This window comes from Excalfactoria chinensis, chromosome 3 (assembly GCF_039878825.1).
Source record: "Excalfactoria chinensis isolate bCotChi1 chromosome 3, bCotChi1.hap2, whole genome shotgun sequence".
NCBI classification, from domain to species: Eukaryota; Metazoa; Chordata; class Aves; order Galliformes; family Phasianidae; genus Excalfactoria; species Excalfactoria chinensis.
This window is the reverse complement of record NC_092827.1, coordinates 14990919-15008099: the sequence shown is the minus strand read 5'-3', so window position 1 is coordinate 15008099 and position 17181 is coordinate 14990919. Positions and strand designations below refer to the sequence as shown.

Sequence of the window (17181 nt, the reverse complement as noted above, 5' to 3'; positions counted from 1 at the left end):
GCAAAATACTGTATTAGTTGTTACTGAAGGTTAACCAGGGATTTCAGGAAATAAAGGTGGTACAGATCTGGTGTGGTGGTTATTCCTCAGAGGGGGTTCTTTTCATTAATCTTAAAATAGAAATTCTAAGACATTTCAGTGTTCCGTTCCCTCCCTGTAGCAGTTTTGTTTTGTTTTTTTCCTTCCTGTCTAGTTTTAATATTGACCAACTATTTAATCCTAAAAGCACGTAGAGATTTTAACTCCTAGCCAAGCACTTATTGTCCTCCACAAGGGCGACGGTGATGTGTGTGTGTGGGAAATCTAGAGCCTGTGACAAAGCTTACTCATACAATAGGCTATCTTTAGGAACATTAATAGCTATATTTTAAATGAAATTTCTATTACTGGTCTCCTAGATTGCTAGGTACAATAAAGTCAACCGAGAGAGAGCAGTCAGATTGAATTTGCTACTAGGAATATCTGAAAACAAACCACAAGAGCTAATTTTAAACAGTGGGTTGCCACTCATGTTGTTTGGTTTAGAACCTCTGGACCAATTCCTCTCCATTTCTATTTTAAAACTGGTATGTCAGACCAATGAAGCTGCTCTTTCGCCATCTCCTTAACATAAAACACCATTAAAGTAAAATAGGGAAAAGCAACAATTACGGAACTTACAAAAAAAGATTCATTTTTAATACAGTGGGTTTTCTTAAAATAGGACATTATGTCTTGAGCTGGGTGGGTGGCACATGTCTGTGCAAGTACCATGTAACTTGGTTTGAACTGTAGTAAACGACCTCATCTGTGATCTTCCCAGAAGCTTTAAAAAAAAACAAAAACAAAAAAAAACAACAACAACAAAAAAGGCTTCTGTGGGTTTTTTTCTTGTTTGGTTTGGGAAAGCATGAGCTGAGCATTTTAGATAGTAGGATTCTTTCCAAGTTCAACATGTGGCATCTGGAAAGTGTAGAATGTCTTTACCATTTTTTAATTCAGTCTTCTTAATAATAATTTTTCTTTCCAGTGAAATTTTGTTTTCCTAAGCTTTTTTTTTTGTTGTTGTTTGTTTGTTTGTTTTACTTTATTTTTAGCATTAAAATATTAAATGGTTGATATGATTTATTTTTATTTTTATTTATTTATTTATTTATTTATTTATTTATTTATTTTTAGTGCTGCATACAAAAGGAAAGGTGCCAAAGCAGTCAAAACTGCACATATTCTGTTTCAGACATCTTTTCTGACACTCAAATGGGTCTAGAGAAAATGGTTGAACACTAAATTCAGATACTCATGTTTTTTGAGGCATTAAATTTCATATCAAGGATATTCATTGGTTGAGCATAACTTTATTACTATGACTTAGCTTCTGAAACCTGTGCTCCACTCCAGCACGCACTACGCAGAGCTACTCTCTGACTATCTGCAGAGCTTCTAAACCAGATTTTATCAGATATGACTTAGGTTCAAGGTGTGAGACTTGAGGTGAGTGTTTCATGCCAGGAGGGGAATGCCTCTGAGGAGCTGCTTCATAGATATTTATTACACATGACAAACTCTCATGACCTTTCTGATCATTAATTGCTTTTTTGGATATATAAGAGGAGCTCACTTTATAAAATAGCTTAGGGAATACATTTTTGTGGATATCATTGCTTTAAATATAAATGTTGTTTCTTCATTTTGTTTCTTTCTTTAGGAAGTAAAATGAAAATGTTTTTAATATTAAGTTCCTTTAAAAAACATCAAAACTCATATAAGAAAGCTATTCATCTGACTGGTTGTTCTTAAAGCTTTTCTTTATAAGCCCCTAGAATGATGAGCACAAATGTAAAGTGCACTAGAAATGTTTTTCCCTCCTTGCCAGAATAAATCCTATCAAATTTCCCCTGCTTTATGCTGCATGCTATGTCTCTCTGCTAAGAATAAATACATTTTCTATCCTTGTGCCCAGCGTGTACTCTACAAGTAGGTGAACAAGTACTGCAGTCTATAAGAAAGTCTAGTGAGGGTAGCATTTTGGTACTCTTGTTGCACAGTCAGCAAATCATAGGGGTTGGAAGGCATCTTTGGAGATAGAGTCCAACCCCCTCATAAAGCAGGTTCCCTACAGCAGGTCAGTCACACAGGAAAGCATCCAGGTGAGAAGGAGAGTCTGCAACCTTTCTGGGCAGTTCTGACACACTCAAAGAAGTTGTTTCTCACTTTCAGATGGAACTTCCAGAGTTCCAGTTTGTGCCCATTGTCCTTTGTCCTGTCGATGGGCACAACCAAAAATAGCCTGGCCCATCCACTTGACTTCTGTCTATTAAATATTTATAAGCATTGTGTCATGGCTTGATGATTTTTGGTTACTGGTATTCCACATCATAACATCATGTAGTGCACTGGGAGTTAAAGTGTAAATACTCCAGTTCTGGTCACCTGACCAGAAGAGAAGAACTACATTTCCTAGGGGAGCTTTGCGGTCAGATAGGAGATAGAACTCCTGGCAAGGTCTTCTCATTGGGTTTTTCTCTTCGTCTCTCTTCTCCTTCACCTCTCCTCGCTGCTGCCTGTCCACCACTTCAGTATTACTGTAAGGCCTACAGCTTTCAGATACCCTCTCGTTATATTTGATTTATTTGCTTCAATTCTAATTATATTGCATTATAGTGTGTTATCTTGCATTCCAATACCATATTTAGTAAATTAGTTTGTTTCTCCTCAGATCGTTGCTGCTATTTTTAATTATTTTGGAGTCCCCTGTTTCCTTTTTCTGGAGGTGCAGATTTTGTGAAATCCCACCACCCTGCTCGTCATGGAACCGGACAGAACCAGCCTGTAAACCATTGACACATTGATAAGATTTCCCCCTCAGTCATCTCTTCTCCAGGCTGAACAGTCCCATGGCTCTCGGCCTTTCCTCATACAGGAGATACTCCAAGGCCCAGTTACCGCTGTGGCCCTCTTCTGGACTCTTTCCAGTTCACTGTCTTTCCAGAACTGGAGAACCTGGAGGAATCATAGACGAAGCAGGATGTGTGTACCATGCTCAGAGCCACTGCCCAGTGCTGCTCTTATGAATGTACAGGATGTGATAACATTTAACACATCTGAACTGAGCATGACAGAATGATTTAGGTTGGAAGTACCTTCTACAGTGTGTATGTTAATTTGGGGAAAAGTTTAGTATATTCAGGTCTCCTGCACAAAGAAAGCAAAGTCCTATCAGTTTCTTAACGTCCTTACTAAATTAACTAGTTGGCAGTGAGAGCCATTTAGAAATGTAGATCACCCTGTAGCTTTTGTTGTTAAAGTTTTATTATAGACGAGGAAACAAAAACTATACTTCAAGCTCCAAAGGCATCTTAACCTACTATGATTAACCACTGAGGTAAGAAGAGAAAGCTACATGGGAACTAGAAACGATTAAAGCCCAACACCTATTGATTTTTAAGAGCTGTGCTCAGATTTACAGAGCAGCATGGAGAAAAGTGTAATAGTGTTCCTCTGCACTCACTCTCTAAACCAAAGATTTGTAACTCGTCATTGTTTTTTATTTAGAAAACTTTAGCTTGAGGAGCCTTGAGTACAGCATTTCCAGGGATCTGATCCAGGTCTATAAATATCTAAGGTGTGCGGGCAAAGTGGAGAGACCAGATTCTTTTCAGCAGTGTGTTGAGACAGAACAGGGGGAAACAGCCAGAAATTAGAGCATAGGAAGTTCCACACAAATGTGTGCAAGAACTTCTTTATGGTGAGGGTGACGGAGCACTGGAACAGGCTGCCTGGGGGGCTATGGAGTCTCCGTCTCTGTAGATATTCAAGACCTGGTGTAGGGAACTTGCTTTGGCAGGGGCGTTGGACTCGATGATCTCTGGAGGTCCCTTCCAACCCCTACGATTCTGTGATTCTGTGACTTTTGCTGTGGTGAGCCTGTGCTCTTTCTTTTTTTTTTTTTTTTTGCCCCTTATCTTTTTAATTGTCCCAGTATGCTGCTACTTCATTTAACAGGTTTCTGTCTTTCTGCCTGTGCTATTGCAGTTGCATTATGCATAGTTTCTCTTCCAACCCACTGGCCTATGTGATGCGGTAGGTACCACCAGCGCTCATGTCTGCCAGAGGCATGAGTAAACTGAACTGCTGAGTTATGTTGTAAGCTTGTGGCAGAAGAGACTGTCAGTAGTTTCTTGCTCTCAAGTAAACTCAAGTAATGTTCTAACCTCTGGACCATCCTTGTGTGAATGTAATCATAGTGGTTCAAGTGATTGTAGGAGCTTTATCTTGATTGCATTCCTTGAAGGTCTTTCACATCTTGTGCTATGTGACTTGACCATCATTTAGAAAGTAGGAGCCTAGACCAGTTTTAAAGATCTGCCCTGAATCAGTGTTATAAACAGATCCTTATTTTGTTATAGATTCCCTAGCTGTGCTGCCCAGTGTGGGTGAGAGATCTGTGTCCAGACATGTTCTGTTTGAATGTCACTTTGGGATCTGATTTGGAGAAATGTAATTGAAAGATGTAATTCTGTAATATGCAAAATGAAGCTTGGGAACAAACAATGTATCCACACAACAATTTGTTCTCTGAGATTCTACCATAGACAATTATACTACTAAATTTTGTAACACTGCTTAAAGGCAGACAATAGAAACAGAGAAAATAGAGAATCTTTAATGATCTCAAGATTTTTTAGTTTACTTTTAGTTTTGACTGCTCTAATCTGCAAGTAATAAGCAATAAATTACATTAATCTTCCTATGATGAGTCTGTTCTGCCTATGATGGTAACTGGCAACTGATCTCCCTGACCTTATCTTAACCTTTGAGCCCTTTTTCATCATATTTTCCTCCCACTGTTCCTTTAGGGGATTGGGAGGATGGGAGAGAATGGCTTGGTGAAATTTAGCTGCCCGCCAGGGTGAAACCACCACGCTCAGAGGGTAGGTGTAAGAAGAAATACTTTTACAAGGTGGATTATTCTTATCACTGGAGGCATCAGATGCTATTTAAGGATGAATTATTTGGTGAGAGATACAGGAGTTCTCCATTGTGTTTGACTGTTAACTATTTTTTGGTCTACTGCTATGGAGAGAAATGTTGAGTAGGTAGTACTGTTGATCAGGATAGATCCCATTGACAGGATGTGCTGAGAATTTCTCAGATTTAGAGGGGAAAAATAAAGGAAAAAAAAAACAAACAACCCGTCTTACTGATCTATAATTCAGTTCAGTTGCACAGCTCGTACTGCTAGGTGTCAGGAGGTGGAATTCCTCCAGAAGATTTGGTGTTTTTCCCTGTTGCTTATTATTGGCTGAGGTACCTGATATTAAACAAACATAATCTTCCTTTAAAGACCTCTAAAATTTCCTGTTTAGTCAGTGAAAAGTAAATTATGTAGACAATCTATTTTAGAAGTCCTACCTCCTCTGATAACAACAACTGAGTGAGTGTCTTAGACTGAATTTTCCTAATCATCCCATTGACTCCGTGTGCTCTATTGGGTCTTCTGAATTCTTCACAACATAGGGAAACTTTGTGCTAGTCTCTGAGGGTCAGAGCTGAAAGACAAGACTGGGAACTTGCTGTCAGTGCTGGAAGCTGTGAAAATGCTGTCTCATAAGTATATGTTTGGAACTTGGTTATCAAGTCAGAAGAACAAAGATAGTTGTAGTAAGCTAACCTGACCTCATCCTGCTCTGGAGGCAATTTTCAGCTACAGGCTTACCTGCTTTATGAGACAGTTGCAGCGTGTATGGGGATATCCATCTGTATATCTTAACAGCTGGGGTATGAGCTGTTGATAAAACCCATTTCACTGTTAAAATAGAAGATAATAATAGCTCTTTTGCAGTGGTTCATTTCTTTTGGTAGAAATAAGGGAGTTGCTCAGCCAGTCTCTGAGTGTCTCAGTCAGAGCTAGCGCTCCACTCCCCTTGCTCAGATTCACATTCTCAATAATTTCACACAGCTTTAAATGTGGTTTCTAGCTTTAAGATCCCAAGACTTTTCTCTTCCTTTCCCTTCCATCCCCCCCACCAACAGTGGAAAAAGCCACAGAGCTTGAGCTTGGTATTATTTGGGCTTTGTGTAAACATAGCTGTTACTTTTCTAAGGGAATCAACTGTGGTGAAGAAAATTCTTGTGGTATGTTAAAGTTTCAAACTGCTCCTTGCTGATTTATTGTTATTGTGGAGACAGCTCAAAGGGAGCATTAATTCATCAGTTTCTTGTAAGCAGAGAGGTGGAAAGAATAGGAGGAAGTGAGAAAAAGGGTGGAGAGGAAAAGAGCTGAGGGAGGAGGAAAAATCAAAATGGGAAAATATTAGGGGTGGGAGGGAAGACAAAGAGAAGCAGTTGTTTTTGACTGGGGTGGTTTATGAGTTTCTGGAAAATAATAAAATGATATGTTACCCTAGAGAGCAGTGGAACTGTCTGAAACTTGTTATAACTTCACAAGCTAGGAAATAATTCAGGCATGAGTGACTTTTCACTGCCAGTTAGTGATAAGTGGTATAAGATTTAAGGTATTTGAAATGCAGGTGTCTATGGGCTACTGACAGCTAGTGGAGCTGTAGTCAGGGTAGCCAGCAGCACTGCCAAACTCAGCCAGCACGGCTAGAAGTAGGCACCTTCAGCCTCTAATTGTAATGGGAGCTTAGATAGCCAGAAAGCACTGAATATTTTCACTTTACTATGTTAATACTGATCAGGTCTTAACTGTGTGCTTTGCTGCCTTCCTTGGCTGATGAGTGCTGGCTGTGCATCCTGTTGTGTATTTACAATTTTGAGCTTGAATTATTTTAATAAAGGTGGCAGCTACAAGATGGACAATGCTCTGGAAATCTAAATACTATGTAACCATCTGCTTTCTTTCAGTAGAAACAAAATCTGAAGACGTTCAGTCAGGAAACTAGTCTAATTGTTTCTGATTTCATCTTCTGATAAACAAATCCAAGTCAACAGGATGTAGCTCTTTCACTCTAAATGTCTCCTGGCTGTTGCCAGCATCTGCTGAAATGCTTATTCATATCACAGTTCCTTTTAAGAACAATTATACTGCTTTTGTTTTAGCAAATTGTAAGTGGAGAAGCAAGCCGGTTTTATTTTTTGTTGTTGTTGGTTTATTTTTTTCCCTGAACTATTGTTCTTTTGGTCAGGATGCTGATGAATTGTTTCAGTCTGTTTGATCTCAGACAGGCTACTGTCTCATCTGTGTAATCTTAGTTCTGGTTTGTATAAATTTGGGAAGAACAACAATGTGAAGTGTCGTTCTTCATAAGGGGGAAACCTTTGTTTCCTATTTTCTGTGTGCAGCTGATTTTCCTGTCTCTCAAATACTCAAATAGCTTAAACATTTCAACTGTTAATGGTTTAACCCCTGGTCTTCCCCATTTTGACATGAACTTTGTTGTTGCCACAACAGTTACAGATTTTTAACTTGTTCTTGCCTCTGTTATTCCAAGCCAGTGGCTCAATGCAGTAGAGAGGCATTAGGAGACAGCTGAGAATTCATGGGCTTTCTTAATGAGGGCCGAATGGGTTCATGACTCTTATGGCAAACAGGTGAGGTGGGCAGGCCCATCTTCTCCAGAGCAGAATGTGCTGCATATCTGCCCACTTCAGGTCCAGGTGATGTACCTTTGCTTACATTATCCTGGCTTTTCCTCTTGTAGGAGAGACAGATTTTCCTGCTCAGGGTGGAACAGCAGATCTTTCCCCATACCTTTGAATCTTCCTGCTCTTTTTTTTCACTCACCACAATTTATTTCATACATAATCAAATGATTTTTATTCTTCCTTTAAATTGTTTTATACAGGCCTACGGGGCTTGAATAACTGCCACTCCCAGTTTATTTCAGGTTGCTGCTGCTTGGCAGTGTTTCCGGAAGCCACAGTGGCACTAGAGCTGGCGACAAACACAGGAAGGTCAGAAATTTCTTTGGCTCTGTCACGTTGCACAGAGGCTGCATTTTTTCAGTACAGATGATAGGATCTTGCACTCTGAGGCACTTCCGCATCTCAACTTACAGGTTATCTATTCTTTAGACAGAAGAGGAGTGTCTTTAGCAGTTAAAGCTTTTTAAAAATTGTTTTCTTTGTTTCTGTAATATCTCTTCCTCTACACCTATCCATTCATTTGATAGGCAACACCTTATATGCATGAACAGATCTACAAGTTGTCCATTTTATGTTTCTAATACTTTAAAATTTTTCATGGTCTTTGTTGTAATCAAGCCAAGTTGTTAAAGTTTTTATGCCTTCTAACATGATATCTAATTAGTAAGAAAAGTGTGTGTGAGGGAAGAAATCCTATCAGCCAACCTGTTCAGCAGACTTTTGTAAACTTCCCCTAACTCAATCATGTGTCTTTGAAGCAGTTCAGTACATTTTTGCACTCTTGATGCTATTGTTCAATGGTACTGTTCAGTTTTTCTTGGCCATTGCCCTGTCTGAAACCTGTATTTTATATTTCATGTATACCTTATAGTATGCATGTACATAAAACATAGTTATGTACAAACCTATTTGTCTATGTATGCCAAGAAGATAAGGCAAACAAACACTGGCTATTCATGGGGTGAATCTGGATCACTGAAAAGTTCAATTCCATCTCCACTCAGGAGCCCATTTCTCATATGTGCACGTGGTGCAAGTGGTAGAAGTACTGCTCTGCTACACAGAGGGCTCAAATCCCGGGAGTTGGACTCGATGATCTCTAAGGTTCCTTCCAACTCGCACGATACTGTGATACTGTGATATGCTTTACTAGCCAGAAGAGTGAAGCTGCTGACATAGCTTCCAACTTTTATATTGTCTTTATCTATTCCAGGCCCAAGCCACAGCATCACTTGAAGATGAGAATAGAGATTGTAAGCTTGATGTTGAGGGTCAACTCTTCAATAGAAGAGTGGAGGTCAGGTCAAGATTTCACAGTATATTGTGCATTGGCAAGATTTGCTATGCCCTTATGAGATGAAAAGTTATGTTGTAGTATATCATTTGAAGGACAACTGATATCCACTGGACTTGCTTAGTTGACTGTGGATCAGATTTAAGAGTGAACATTAAGAATTAAGTAAATATTGGGCATGATTTAAGAGGGAAGGTAGGCTACAAACCTCGGGAAGGCAGTTATCTCCAAACGTCTATGTAAGTCCAGTCTTTTGTGTGTTAGTTTGACTGACAACTAGATGAGAGAATGACTCCTGTGCTCATCTCAAGTAGTTCATGAAGGTGAAGGTGCAGAAGCAGTTAATGCAGTTGTAGATGCCTGTAACTAACTGGGATTGATAAGGGAGAGTCATTAAGTCTGTTTGACAGCTCTTACAATCAAAAAAATCCATCTAGTGGGTAAATTTATTCATTAGTTTGTTTAGTGTAGGGGCTTTTAAATGGCCTTATCAGAAAGCCACGGTATGATACATAACCAAAACAGATAGCATTAACAAGAATATTTACTAATTGGCCAATTGTGTCATGTATGCTTTCTCCATGTTTCTCAAGCTGTGTAGTCCTACTGATGATCCATCAGTAAGTCTAGGCACAGAGAAAATTACATCAGGTTCAAACTCTGTCAGGGGAAAAACAAGGCAAGTTGTGAGGCCCTATAGAATACCCTAAGCCATCAACAATCAGTGTTGAAAAAGTCACTGTTCTCTTGGAGAGAATTTGAAGACCTTTAAGTTCAGTGAGCTACATCTCTGGCTGCTTAGGGAATCTCGGAGTAGTTTAGTTTAGTTCTCAAAGCCAAAATATTCACCTTACAGGTATAGCAACCAACGTGCCATGTAATAGCCTTTCTGCATATGACTCCACTTCAGAAACATGCTTTTTTTTTTTTTTTTTTTTCTTCCAATGAAGTAAAATATTTGGAGAAACTGTACTATAGCAGGTGTGTTTGATTCCTTCTAGGAGAAAAATATAGCCTGGGTTATGCTAACTGAAATTACTTTGACAAAGAAGGGCAACAGAAATAAGAACCAATTTTAAATCTTTGAATCTTTTCCTTTGACTTGTAAAATTGCTGGCTTTCATCCTACCAGTAAACACAGTTAGACATTAAGATGAAACTTTGAGGCATGTGACTTTGAAAGTACATGACTAACTGTTTTAGTTTAGAAATTAAACCTATCCCCAATCTAGAGCTGAAACTGAAATCCTGTTGGAAGCTGTATTTTGAGTCATACTTGGTGCAAATGATCCACTAATTAAAGCATGCAGCATATGACCACTTATTCAACTGTATTTTCTCTTTACTTTTTTCTCACCTAGCTGGTTATGTACTCATGAAGCATTAACTTGATGCAATTGCAGCTTAACTCTACAGCGTCATGAAAAACTGACTTAAAAGTGCAATAAAAATTCGTATCGCTTTATAAGTTCTCAAATGACTTGCATCAAAGTAAAAGCTATATGATCTTTGCTTTCACAGGAGTTTTTACATTATTTCTATTTCACTGTTCAGAAGTTCAGAGAGAAGGAATTGTTCAACTCTTAGCTTATCAGAGATCAAATCTTCCTTTTGTTCATACTTAACAACGTAGTCTGTGTAGGTAAGCCAAAATCTGAGGTCAGGAATCCCATTTATCATCATTGTTTTTTTGTGCAGAAATAACAAACTGATCACTTCCCCTCCATGCTTATCTGACAGAATGCATGACAATCATGTTTGAAATGTATTAACAGTATTATTCCAGCAGCAAGATTTCTGTCATTTCCTCGTCTTTCTGCAGTAGTTCCCCTTTTCTGTGGGCCTGCACATGGCTGCAGAATTAAATAGTCATTAATCAGGTTGCTGATTCTTTATGAAAAAGAAATCTCTAAACAAAAAAACTATATCAGCTATTTCTTGTGGTTTCTATTTACATCTTTTTAGGATTCTGTCCTAGAAAATGTGCTGCATTACCATATCTTTACTGATTCAGTTTTACTGTATATGGTTGTATTCTGCAGAAATATGTAGATGAGGGCAAATATGGAGTTTGGAGTCTGAACTGAAGGCTGTCTGCTGTTTTTCTAGGTCTAATAAGTCCAACTTTGTTCATTTGTTGCCAGGATCTCTGAAATACGTGTGTTGAGTTTGGTAATCCAGTCTCGATATGTAGTGACCTAAGCATTAATTGGGGTAAAATTTGTTTAGGAGTTGGACTGAGCTGTAGCTATACCTTTGCTATCTATATTTTCAAGGGCCTACTAGCAGATACTCAAAAATTTCTACTGTCTGGAGATGTAACTGATGTTCTTCACTTCAGGAATGCTCCTGTATTTATTTATCACTGGTTTGTTCCTCTACATTTTATTTTACTTTTCTTCTTGCTGTTGCTTTACACTCTTCTTGAAGCACATCACTAAAAAACTCGTGAGAATACAATCTGAAGAGATAAAGGTCCTGGGTATGGAACATTCTCAAATTTTGACTGAAAGTTGTCATCTCTTCTGTGAATTTGTAGTGCTGTTGGGATCATTATTGGTGCCAGATGATGGTGAAGCAAGACTCAGTCTCTTGCTTTGGAAAGCCTCATTTCTCATGTGTTTCTTAACAGGGATGGCCAGCAGAAGTACTCCACTTGAACGTGGTAGCTTTCCATGTATGATTTCCAGTGTCAAGTGGCAGACTCCATGTTCCTTGCTTTAGTGACATCAGTGACAATAGTTCTTTGTTGTTTTTCTTTTTTTCCCTGTTGCAAATGATTGTAAGTCATAATTAAAAGACTACTGTAACATGGATTTAGCAAATAACTGAGGTTGTAATGAATGTACGTGCATATTAGGCTGCAGTAGGCTTATGTCAAAGGTGAATATTATTATGATGCCATCTTTTGCCTTTTGCACGCTATTATAAAAGTGACATACAAAAAACTAATTAGACTAATTTGGTAGCTTGAAACAGTTTTATTTGTTTGTTTTTTATGACAACATGGAGCAGTTGCTCTTGTAAGTGGCTTGGGGATGAGATAAGCACTTTTTTTTTTGCCCCTATGATCAAAGGGAGGTAATTGGCCTCTGCTTCATGTATTCCTGTTTCAGCAGCAGCTGCTTGACAATAATGGTGAGCAAGAAGCAGACTGTGGTCTACTGCTATTTGGCACTATGGTCAGATTTTGCTTTCTGTTATCACTGTGGTTGAGTTCAAGTCACAGATTAGATGTCAACTCTTATCGAGCAACCCATTTCTGTTGGCCTTCAGGATTCTAGCTTGGAGGAAGTTTTGCTTTACTTCACTCTTTGCCAGAGAAGACAAAAGAAGAGAAATATTTCACATTGAGTTATTGCAATTGTTTTGAAAAAAAAAAAAAAAAAAAAAAAAAAAAAAAAAAAAAAGAATTATCACAGTGATACCAATAAACCTCTGTTAAAAGTCCAAGAGAACGTGGGTAAGACTTGGAGCTGAAAGGTTAATATTTTCCCCTATACATATTGACGGACTTATTTTAGTCTGGATTTCATCGCATTGGTGTATTTGGTGATCTTTTAGTCTGAATTGGGTCAAATTTTACATCTTTGCTCTAAAGAAAGCTTGCTAGAACTTTTGTCTGCCTGACATATGCAAGTACACCCATAACATATTTTTTTCTTCACTTTTAATCTCCTTGTTGCCATAAGCAGCAGATGTGCAATAAACTGGGCAGGATGAGCAAAGGACACTGAAGCTGATAGAAAGCAGATTGAATAGTATTTGATCATTGCTTCTCAAATATTTCATAATTCTAGCTGCAAATGTCAGATACACCAGAGCTGGGAAGAAAATTTTTGCTGCTATTTTGAGCTAAATGCAAAAAGAAGTGGGAGCTGACGGTAGTCTAATAGCCTCTAAAATCTTAGACTCTGATTTGTATGACAGTCTTGGACTTTCATGTTAAAGTCTCAGAAAAGACAGCCCAGCTATTCTTATTTTGTGTCTTGGAGCTATTATCCATGTGCTGTTCTGCAGGGCTTTTTTAACGTTTCCTTTGCGACTGTGGAATTTGTGTAAGGGTCTTCAGAGCAAGTGATCCTGAGCATCCTTGGAACTGGGATTGTTTAATCTTTCCTTCCTGATGGCTGTATTAGAATGAAATATGACAAGGGACAAGGGTCTGTTTGTTTGTTTGTGTTTGCTTTGTTTTGTTTTTTTCCCCTTGATGTACCTTTTAAAGGGCTTCTTCCAGCGGGTTAGTCCGAATGGCAAACTAATGTATAGTCTTCACTTTGTTTCAAAGAGTTTAGAGCCCTTGGTGGAGTCATGTCCACAATGAACTGAGTATCAAAGGTTCAGACTTAACAAACACTGCTTTGAACTCTCCATGTGATTTGTCTGGGGGCAAAATACCATCTTTTGCTTTAATATCTAAATCTCAGCAAAAGGCAGAAAGTTTTTGTTTATCGTGGTCCTGTTTGTCTTAGGAAATTTGTAGATATTAGATTTTAGATACTGAAATTCATGCAAGTGTCAATAGGGGAAAAAGAATAAAATCTGTGATCACAGTTGGGGAATTGTATACTCCTATGTGGGGAAAAGTAAGGAAACAGCTATTTGGGGAAATGGGGTGGTGATATAAAGTGGACTTCTCAGCAGTCCTGAGATGTGAATTTCCCACTTCTGGACGGTCAGTATCACCATGACAAAATAATAGTAGTAAATATGACATTAAGATTGGATATGCTGCATAAGTTACCCTAGCTGATTTGAAGGAGCGTGGTTTTTGTTTGCTTTTTCTTCCCCATATGTGTAACTTGTAAATTATCTTCCCTCTTTGTGATAATGCATTTGGTATGTGTGAGATTGTTTTCTTTCTCCTTAGTCATTTGACAGCTCTCCATCTGGACCCTGAAACCTAGGACAAAGATGCTCTACATAGTCCTATCCTTTCGCTGTCTTGAGGATGATATTTAAGTATTATAGAATCCTTTTATAGCACATTTTTTGTCATCTTATTTGTCCCAGTTGTTTGCTGCTGCAGCAAAGCTATACTTTCAGCATAGAGCAAGGGTTGAGAGAAAAAAGCAGGCTTAGAAATGCTGAGAATGCTCGGAATATCCATTGTTTTTTTCTAAAATTAGCTTAGCAAACTGATCAATCTGTCATGCTCTTAGGAACAAAAATATCTGGTGCTGTGAGCTGCAGTACCATCAGGTTGGAAAAGGGACATAATGGCTGTTTGGCTCATCGAAGAGATACTGCAAATATTGCTTGTGTAGCTTGAGCAGGGAGATGTTAAGAAATGTGTTTTAAGTAATGGATAATCAATGTAGGTCAAAGTAAGCTAATAACTCCTGTGGAAAATGACAAGAATTAGGAATGAGATTGTGTTTAATGTCAGATTCAAGTCCACGTCCTAAGGATGTGCTGTGATTGCTCTTGAGTTTTGTCAGTGCATCCCATGGCTTTTTCCTTTTGCTTGCATGCCTTGTCAGTCAGGGGATACATATTTACTCCAAGTGCTGACACTGCCCAACTCACCATTGCTATTTATATTGTTTCCAAATATGTAGCAGGCAGAAGCTGACAGTGGGATTTGCAATAGCAAAAGACTGCAGTGTATCAGTGTAAGGAAGTGAAGGAGTATCTTGATTTTTGCTCTGTTTTTCAGACTGCTCTGCAATGACTACAGCAAGATATAGGCCTACCTGGGACTTGGTACTTGACCCATTAGTGTCCTGCAAGCTCTGCCTTGGTGAATATCCTGTGGAGCAGATGACAACAATAGCACAATGCCAATGCATCTTCTGTACTCTGGTGAGTTTACATTCTTTTTCATTAGGTATAGAAAACAATCCACAATTCTTAACAGGAGGAGTTATATGTATTTTTACTGAGTGTGCTTCACCTTGAAGTGCTGATGTTGTGCTAGAAATAGAATCACAGAATCAACAAGATTGGAAAAGACCTCCATGATCATGCAGTCCAACCATCCACCTACCACCAATATTTCTTCACTAAACCATGTCCCGTAGTACAACATCTAACATTTCTTCAACATCTCCAGGAATGGTGACTCAACCACCTCCCTGGGCAGCCTGTTCCAGCACCTGACCACTCTTTTGGTGAAGAAATTTTTCTTAAAGTCCAACCTGAGTCTCCCCTGGCACAATGTGAGGCCTTTCCCTCTAGCCCTAATGCTAGTTGGTGGGAGAAGAGGCTGTGCTCCACCTCACCACAACTTCCTGTCAGGTAGTTGAAGAGAGCGCTAAGGTTATGCCTGAGCTAAATTCTTCTCTAGACTAAACAATCCCAGTTCACTCAGCCTCTCCTCATATGACTTGTGCTCCAGACCCCTCACAGCTTCATTGCACATCTGGACATGCTCCATGGCCTTGATGTCTTTCTTGTAGCGAGGGGCCCAAGATTGAACACAGTATTCAGGGTGTCGCCTCACCAGTGCTGAGTACAGAGGGATGATCACTTCCCTGCTCCTGCTGGGAATGCTATTTCTGATACAAGCCAGGTTGCCACTGGCCTTCTTGGTTGTCTGGGCACACTGCTGGCTTGTGTTCAGATGACTGTCAACCAACACCCCCAGGTCCATTTCTTCCACACACTCTCTTCCAGCCACTTTGCCCCAAGCTGTAGCATTGTCTGGGGTTCTTATGACCAAAATTCAGGACCTGGCACTTGGTCTTGTTGAACATCATCTCATTAATGGATGCTCGTGCTGCACACTTGACACAGAAACTAGCAAATAAACATCTCAGTTTTCCTATTAAAAAAGTAACTAAAATTAACTTAGTGCTTTAATATATTGTTGTACACAGCTTCATCCTTAGCCAGATTATTCACTTTTACTTTGCTCTGTCTTCTATCTGTGGCTTGGATTTTTTTTGTTGCTGTTGTTTCATTTTGCTACGAACTCGATAGTAGAAAAGTATCTCATATATTATTGATATTGATTTTATTCTATAATACAAGAGTCAAGTCACAGTTTTTTGTGTTCTTTTAATTGCTGTATTGCACAAATACATTCCTTAAATGGCTTTAAAGCAGAAAACGCAGAGGAACACAAACATAATGTTTAGCAAGCATCATCCTCACAATATATGAGTATTGCTAATTTATAAACAGAGAAATAAAAAGTAATAGTAGATTTTGGTGATTTGGACTAAAATATTAGCTCCTTTAATTTTGTGATGTCTGCAAGTACAACAAAAATCTTCTAATCGTTCAGCAGTGGAAAGATTACAGTAACATAATTTCTAAGATATGTCATAGCCAATATGTTGAGCATCATAAACTCTTGAGAAACTATAGGTTCTCTTTTCAACAGACTTTTTCTGGTTTTGGCATCAGAATTTTTAAGTGATCTTTTCTGGTACTATTTTCATCTAGAAGTATTACCTATTTTTTCATAATGATATATATATATTTTTTTTTTTCTGATGATTACCAAGAATATAGATGGTTACCAACAAAACAGACAGCTGCTTTTTGTTACTGTTTGAAAAAGAAGCCATGTTAACAGCTCATATTCTAAGGCACATAATACTCCAAAAAATTCAAGTTGTCACAAAGAGCTTTCCCTTTGATGTTCCATGGGAAGAGAGATGAATACACAGGCAGGTAAACAGATAAAGTCTGTTGTAAACAATATTTCTGTCCAATTAAAAAATAAGCATTGCTTCATTATGCGCTTCTGAAGGAAGCATATAAAATAACAGGTTTCTCAAAAAAACAGACTGTTGGACTTCACAAAAACTGTTCTTTATTGTACAATGGACAGTTCTGGTATTTACAGCTGAGTTTTCTGGGTCTCTGTTTCCTGGATGTAGAGAATATTTTATTTTCAATAATTTTTCAGTAACTCTTATGAGGCATCTGAATGGCTTCATTACCAAATGCCTCTAACACTCCATCTTTTTCCTTCCAATGTTCGCTGCCATCCCTTATCTTCTATTGCTTCTGTTTACTTGTTCTTGGTGTCGTTTTGGAAGGTATAACCTGTTAAAGATACTGCCATGATAAAAAAGAGTAACCTTCACTAATAGATCAGGTTCTGAGAGCAGGCTAAGTAAACTTACCATGTTAAATTTAGATTCCTGTATTCATCTCTACTCAGCTGTAATAATATTTTTTACCATTCTTATTTGATTGTCTTGAGTAGTTAATTTAGTTTTGACCTTTTCAGGAGAACAAACCTATCTTGTCTACCTCAGGATTTGTACGAGCTGATGTTTGAGTGAACTGAAAAACTTATTTGCCCCCACGTCATCTTGTAATGTAAAATGAAAATAAAGTTA

The 17181-nt window shown here is 38.4% G+C and overlaps 1 protein-coding gene across 5 annotated transcripts in view; it reads left to right on the top strand.

The window, feature by feature from the left end:
- The window catches only part of RNF144A (ring finger protein 144A), a 62167-nt gene that overhangs the window by 20849 nt on the left and 24137 nt on the right, over positions 1-17181 (top strand). For all 5 annotated transcript variants that reach the window (XM_072332660.1, XM_072332656.1, XM_072332658.1 and 2 more), the window contains one exon: positions 14541-14686. In XM_072332660.1, coding sequence (XP_072188761.1) covers positions 14552-14686 — 135 coding nt within the window. In that variant the 5' untranslated portion in view covers positions 14541-14551. The remainder of the gene's footprint in view (positions 1-14540; positions 14687-17181) is intronic.